This window comes from Monopterus albus, unplaced genomic scaffold (genome assembly GCF_001952655.1).
Source record: "Monopterus albus unplaced genomic scaffold, M_albus_1.0 scaffold3.1, whole genome shotgun sequence".
NCBI lineage: Eukaryota > Metazoa > Chordata > Actinopteri > Synbranchiformes > Synbranchidae > Monopterus > Monopterus albus.
In genome coordinates, this window is record NW_018127883.1 from 7,289,097 (window position 1) to 7,296,436 (window position 7,340).

General features: G+C 40.2%; 1 protein-coding gene across 1 annotated transcript in view; it reads left to right on the plus strand.

Moving 5' to 3' along the window:
* Positions 1-1,313: 1,313 nt before the first annotated feature.
* The window catches only part of herc4 (HECT and RLD domain containing E3 ubiquitin protein ligase 4), a 15,390-nt gene continuing 9,363 nt past the window's right edge, over positions 1,314-7,340 (plus strand). The window contains 14 exon segments of the mRNA XM_020600726.1: positions 1,314-1,524; positions 2,631-2,901; positions 2,977-3,136; positions 3,387-3,463; positions 3,571-3,792; positions 3,871-3,962; positions 4,565-4,695; positions 4,842-4,996; positions 5,116-5,192; positions 5,825-5,949; positions 6,075-6,134; positions 6,372-6,483; positions 6,855-7,044; positions 7,221-7,339. Coding sequence (XP_020456382.1) covers positions 2,676-2,901; positions 2,977-3,136; positions 3,387-3,463; positions 3,571-3,792; positions 3,871-3,962; positions 4,565-4,695; positions 4,842-4,996; positions 5,116-5,192; positions 5,825-5,949; positions 6,075-6,134; positions 6,372-6,483; positions 6,855-7,044; positions 7,221-7,339 — 1,746 coding nt within the window. The 5' untranslated portion in view covers positions 1,314-1,524; positions 2,631-2,675.

Below are 7,340 nucleotides of genomic sequence, written 5' to 3' on the forward strand. Positions count from 1 at the left end.
TGGATCAGGTGACCCTGAGCCTTCCCTTAGTTATGCTGCTATAGGCCTAGGCTGCTGGGGGGCCCCATGATGCTCTGAGTTTCTTTCCCCTCCCCTCCTGCTCTGCTCTCCTCTCCTCTCCTCTCTCTCCCTATGTTTCTATATGCCACCATTACACATTACTGACTGTGTGTCTCCTTTCTCCCGTAGTGTGTCCTCTCTCTCTCCCTGTACCTTTCTGCAGGTCGCCCTGGCCCTGGAGCTCTATGTCTCTGATGAGCAGTCACCAGCCACATCGACCTGATCAGTGTTTGATTGTTGTGTCTTGTTGCTTTTCTTCTTTTGTCTCTCCTCTATCCACTCACCCCAACCGGTCGAGGCAGAAGGCCACCCACCAAGAGCCGGGGTCTGTCGGAGGTTTCTTCCGTTAAAGGGAGTTTTTCCTCTCCACTGTCGCCAGGTGCTGCTCAGGGGGGATTTGTTGGGTTTTCCCTATGTAATAATATTGATAACAGTAAGGTCTAGACCTTACTTTGTAAAGTTTCCTGAGATGACTTTTGTTGTGATTTGGTGCTATACAAATAAAATTTGATTTTGATTTTGATTTGATCCAGTCCTTATGCTGTGCTAACTGGCTACTGAGTTCAGATACATTTTTAACATGCAATCATTCGAACTGTATCAATCTTCACAATTAACTCACGACAGGAAAGCGATTATACGCATCTTCAAAAATGTCAAAGTAGTCCTTTTATGGCAACAATATTTACCTAAAATTTGATTTGAACAAAAATAATAGAACAAAAATATTACATTCTATATAAAATAAATATCAAAATATACAGAATATTTTAGCTTAATACTAATCTCATCTCATATTTGAAATGTTGTATTCCTTCCTCTATAGTAGTCTATGCATTTATGGTGAGTTACTTAGCCTGTTTGTTGATATAGGAAATATCTGAGTGTTTGTTGCCTTTGGCAGGTTTTCGTGTGTTTTATATTTGTGGGTGTTTAGTTGATAAGAATAACTATTTTACCAGGTTATATAGCATTTAGTTACATGAATTCATTTACATACACCCTGTCCACTGTAAATTGTGTGTGTTGGTGTTTTATACGTAGCCTATATGTTAACTGCAGAGACACGTGCGCGCTTGCGCACCATCAGGAACATTTTCGATGCTTCGCGATATTTCTTCCCCTCCATAAAAAGTGGTATATGTAAGAGCAAGGGCACTGCCGGTGACATGAGTGTGACTTCAAATTAAAGGTCGTCACGTTTACTTTTAAGCTATACTACAGTCACACTACATTTTTAGATACGATATTCACATACCCCTGACAGAACTTTCAGTAGTTTATAGTGAAACTGAATTATGTAGGTGCCCTGTCTTGTAGGCAGTTGTATGTCGTCATGCTACTACAAAGTGAGATTTATTTCTAAAAGATAAACCGGATATTCAGAGTTTAGTAAAGCTAACTTGAAGGTTTTGCATCAATGCCTTGCAGCAGTTGTTGACGGACTACTAAGGTGGAAAGAAGGTTTGAGTGGCATTTTTGTTACTAACTGGAAGTAGCTGACTTTTGATATTATTGACGGAATATGTTGTGGTATCTGGCTTTTTAACAGTCGGACGAGGTAACGAACAAAACACCGGAAAACATTAGCACTGTCAGTTCTGGCGGGTTTGGTAAGATCTGCTATTTGGCTTTACAGTTAACGTGATAAATACTTAGACCAGGCAGTAACTTTTAGCTTGCTGCTTTTATAAAACCCAATGAAATAACACACACCGTTTGTTAAAGCTGCGCTACTTGGCCATGCAGTCAACCTAAGTTACTAAATAAACTCGTGAATATAGTAACGTTGTAGCGATAACATTCTGGCTGTTATCTTGCTTACATAGCACTGTTGGGGAAAAATCGATGCTAACTAACCTATATTAACGTTAGTGTCACTACGTGTTGAATGCTTTTTCTAAAAATGTTTCCCTAAATTGTTTACTATGCTTGCTAACTGTAGTCTTAAAACCTTAATGCCAAAATAACTTGGTCAAGTTGCAGTCATGATTAATGTCAAGCTTGTCATGTTAAAGGTATGTCAAGAGGTATGCTAGTTGTATAGCAGTCTTTATCACCGGTCAGAAAAAATATTCCTTCCGTTTTGAATATTTCAAACCATTCATACGAATAGCAGAAAAAACCCCACTGCTGATCTTGTTTTTAATGATAGAGGTCGTTATTTTGAGCTATCGGTGTGTGGGTTTAAATTTTAAACATTATTAAACATTTATACCCGTCCTTATGTGTCTTTTAACTTGGAAAACCAGACGCCCAAATAGGAAGTAGTGTTTTAACAACTAACTAGCTAACAACTCATTTATCGCCGTTATTTTACCTGTAGCAGACTTGGCTAATCTGTTTAGATGTTACCGGCCACCGTACTGGTGCTTTATATATCATTAAATCCTAAAGACATTAACTAAGCTAGTCACACGTACATCTCTGTTTCATGTAGCGATCATGTAGCTATTACGTTATTTGGCTACTATGCTAGGTGATACCAGCTGTATCTTGCAAGTTCAGCTATGGATATCTGAATGTGCTCTATCAGGCTGTACTAGCTGAGGTGTCTCTTGTTTTCACAGACACGGAGATCCTGCTGCTGTGTATAGCCATAGGGGAGAGCGACAATGCTGTGCTGGGGAAATGCCTCCTATGGACAGCTAGGCTTAGGTGGGATTGATGAAGAGATTGTGGTTGAGCCACGGAAATGTGAGTTCTTTCACGGGAAGCAAGTGTGTGATGTGGGGTGTGGTCGCAGAAACACAGCCTTCGTGCTGGAGGATGGGACAGTATACACCTGTGGCTGCAATGACCTAGGGCAGCTGGGACATGAGAAGTCCAGGAAGAAACCAGGTTGGTGATTTAATTTTATTTTGTGACACTTGATGAAATCAATTATCACAAACATTTGTCTTTGTCTTTTATTAGAACAGGTAGTGGCCCTGGATGCACAGATCATAGTGGCAGTGTCCTGTGGAGAGTCCCATACCTTGGCCCTGAATGACAAAGGACAGGTGTTATCATGGGGTCTGGGCTCAGATGGGCAGCTGGGCCTTAATAACTTTGAAGAATGTGTTCGCGTTCCCAGGTAACTCCAGAAACTATTATTACTATTTAGTGATCTATTTGCTTTGCATACCACATTAATTGCCTATGATTTTTTATGGAAATACAGATGTTGTTAAAACAGGTCCTGTAAATATATCAGCATATGTTTATGTATCTGTCAAAGTGACTTTTAAAATAATACTCGTGCACATTATAATATTTATTTAGACATGTTGGTTTCTTTCAAAAACACAAACTATGCAACTTTCTTTCTCCCTGTAAAATGCCAGGAACATAAAGAGTTTGTCAGATGTACAAATCGCTCATGTAGCCTGTGGGTATTGGCACTCCCTTGCACTCTCAAGAGGTGAGGATGGTTTGTACCTACATCATGGACTGCATAATGAATTTACTCCACTGATTATGTTTTTCACGTGTTAAGACATTCAGTGTTATATCTGTTTCTTTACTTAGGGGGGCAAATCTTCTCCTGGGGTCAGAATCGATATGGACAACTTGGGCTAGGAATGAATGGACAGAGCATTTCAACTCCCCAAATTATCCATTCTCTTCAGGGCATTCCTTTTGCTCAGATAACAGCAGGTGGTGCTCACAGCTTTGCCCTCACCCTCTCAGGAGCGGTATTTGGTTGGGGGCGCAACAAGTTTGGCCAGCTGGGTCTCAATGACACCAATGGTGGGTGGTGAAAATCCTGAACTGCATGTGAGCAGTCAAGCCTTAAACTCAGACTAATTGTCAGAAGGCCTTTTACAGATCGGTGTTTCCCAGCCCTGCTGAAGTCTCTTAGGTCACAGAGGGTAATTTACATCTCCTGTGGAGAAGACCACACAGCAGCACTGACCAAGGTACATTACATACTGTATTTCTATGGTTATTTATTTTTGTAGTATTACATGTGAGACACCTTGAATCTGTGGTTGCCGTGAATCAAAGTGATGTGTGATTAGCAGTTGACAATTGATCAAGATGAATATCTCATTAGTTGCAATGTGAAACTTTCTTCTTTCTACTACTACTATGCCCAGTGCAGCAGGACAATGCTGAACCAAAAAGAAGCCCTTCAAAGTAGTTGTACAATTACATTTTTTTGTTTGTCAGGCTCTGTGTCTCTCTCGTCACGTTTTCCTTGCATCTTATATGGGCAGGACTAAGACACAAGGAAAAGACACAAGTGAGGGAAACAACAGTGATTTTGTTTGACTTCTTGTTTGTGTTCTCCCTTACTTTTAAAAAGTAAGACCCAAATTGTAGAATAGCAGCATCTCGTGCAGCTATACCCAATGACAGCATGTAAGGTTATTTAGCTGGCTTTCTTACTCAGGATGTCATCCTGCCTCTAATCTGTCTGTCTGCCCTAGTCCCATATACTCTGGTGTCTGCAGATATTTGGCCTTGCAGTACTCTTATCCTTTGCAAGGCAGAATAACTGGTGGTGTTGATTTTACAGGAAGGAGGTGTGTTTACATTCGGGGCAGGAGGTTACGGACAACTTGGACATAACTCGACAAACCATGAAATTAACCCCAGGAAAGTGTTTGAGCTCATGGGAAATGTAGTTACTCAAATTGCTTGCGGAAGGTAACATATGCTGTGTTTTTTTTCTTTACACATTTTATCTCAAACATGTACATGTATCGACACCAGTTTACATACTGTAATATTAAATAATCAGGGATATGGGTATATTTATTATAACGTTTTTCAAATGACTGTGTGATTATAAGGCAGCACACATTGGCTTTCACACCCTCCTCTGGAAAGATGGACTCATTTGGGCTTGGTGGTAATGGGCAGCTTGGCACACGTTCCACTTGCAATAGAAAAAGCCCTGCCCCTGTTAAAGGCCCCTGGGTAGCCTCTAATGCTCCACTGGAAACAGGTGAGATACAGCAGATAAAGCTGCATTAAGTGATTTCTGAGCACCAGAGGGCAGAAAGAAACAATAAAACCCAAAGCAGTTTATCCATATATTTATTTCTTGATTTCATTATGTTACAGACTTGGAGGACGGCTGCTATGTCAAGAGGATTTATGCTGGAGGAGATCAGAGCTTTGCTCACTATTGTACTGCCAATGTAAGTTTAAGAAATAAAGTATTTCTTAACATTTTGAGCCCCTGTGAATGAGGTTTCTTAGAGATGCCCAGATAATTTTATCTCCTAGCATACAATCAAATTATTTGTTGCTTCCTGATCTTGTGACAAAAATGATCTTGGGACTTTTGCAACAGCCATCAGTGTTTCCTCTACCATTTGCAACCTCCTACCTCCCCAAAAAGAAAGGCACAAACCAGGTGTGTCTTCTGTGCATTTCAAAGTCCTTGTCCATGATTACTATTCTCTTGTGTCCATACCGAGGGTGTGACTTATCTGTGCTTAAAGTTAAGATGAGGATCACGTTTGAGTGATGGTAACCTGAGTTACATTCAGTGCAACATCAAAGGCTTTGATTCAAAGCCAACATGAATGAACAACTAGCGCAGAAGGAAAACCAGGCCAGAATATCATCTTTTTTCATTCGTGTATCAACTTTTAATGCCCTCACCAAACCTACTGCTACCGAACCTGAGTCTGGAAACAGTGGCCAGGATGCTTCTAGCTCCTCTGATGCGGAAGGGAGCCCTGCCCCCTTGCACTGCTGCAGTTTGACAGAAGAGACTATCTTGTTTTTAATCCTGGTCCCATTATTTTTATTTATTTATTTGTAGAACCTGAATAACATAGATGACGTGAGGGTTCAAGATCCCCACAGAAAGATTTGCACCTTGAATGGGGAAATTGTACAAAAATGGTTGGACCACTCACCAGGAAGACTCCCACCAGAAATTGCCAAGTAAAGTTTTCACATGTTATTGGTGTTATTTCCAAATGAGCAAGTTTTTATGAGTCTTTCCTTAATGGAAATGTTCTCATGAAAAGTCATCATACTAATTACCTGCTTTTTGTGATTCCTCCCAGTGAGATTAACCTGGTCTTCTCCTCGGCAAGCTGCCTCAATGGATCTTTTCTGTCAATGAGGTAGTCACATTTTAGGTGAAGTCTAGTTTGATTTACAGTCAGTGTAAATAACCATTATCACTTGCTGTTTAGAACTACTACATGTCAAAGTTTAGAAATCCTTTGTGAGTTTATTTCAGTGTGATTTTTCTGCAGCTCTATCTGTTTTATTGTTTTTTTTTTATTTGTTTCTGTAATACTACTTGTACGCTCTCATATAAAGAGTTTTAGTTTTTTTCTTGTTGTTTTTTTTTTAAGTCATCCAGATCACTACAGTACCAGCGGAAAATGTTCAGGGGTAGATATGAACATGGCCCGCATCCTGTTTCACAGAGTGATCCAGCAAGATCACCCTGAGATCGCTCAGCAGGTCAGTGCTCACATAAATCTCCAGCTGCTGGTGCACTATATACATGTATTATGTTTTTTGTTTTCCCTCTAGTTTATTGCAAAAAACGTAAACGGAACTGTACTAATATTGTGTCATATCATTTATAGTTGTTCCATGATCTTTGAATAATTGTTGAATAGCCCCCACCGAATATTGAATAGCATTATAGCTTGAAATGCCCATCCCTAATTGTGTCTCAAGTCCAGTTCCAGCATCTCTCATTATCATTATCGTTACTGCCATTAGTACCCTTCCCTGACCACTTCTTAACACAGTTTTTATGAAACGGGCACTGAGGGATTATGATATTAATCATAACAGACCTATACACTTTGCTCTGTCATCCTCAGGTTGCTGCCAGTTTGGAAAAGAACCTCATTCCCAGACTGAGCATCTCTCCTCCAGACATTGAAGCCCTGAGACTCTACCTCACTCTTCCAGAATGTCCTCTCTTTGGTGACCGAAACAATTATGTGACCATCTCTATCCCATTTGCCAAATCACTCATCAGCCTGAAAGAGGCTCCACGGAAAGTGCTAGGTTAGATGAAAAACTTTTTATTTTGTCACAGAGTGCAAAAATGTTTTTCCAATAATATAATACAATACAATACAATAATATGTGTGTGTGTGTGTGTGTGTATACACACACACACCCGCACATTTTTTGCTATACATATTTTTTTCATAATATATGTGGTCTTGAATTTACATCAGAAAATTGGTGGTCTACGTTTGAGCCCCCTGTCTTCCAGCGGCTCGTTGAATTGTACAAGGAGGTCGTGGTGTATTTGCTTCAGATGCACAAGGTGGGCACTCCTGCAGTAGAGCAGAGGA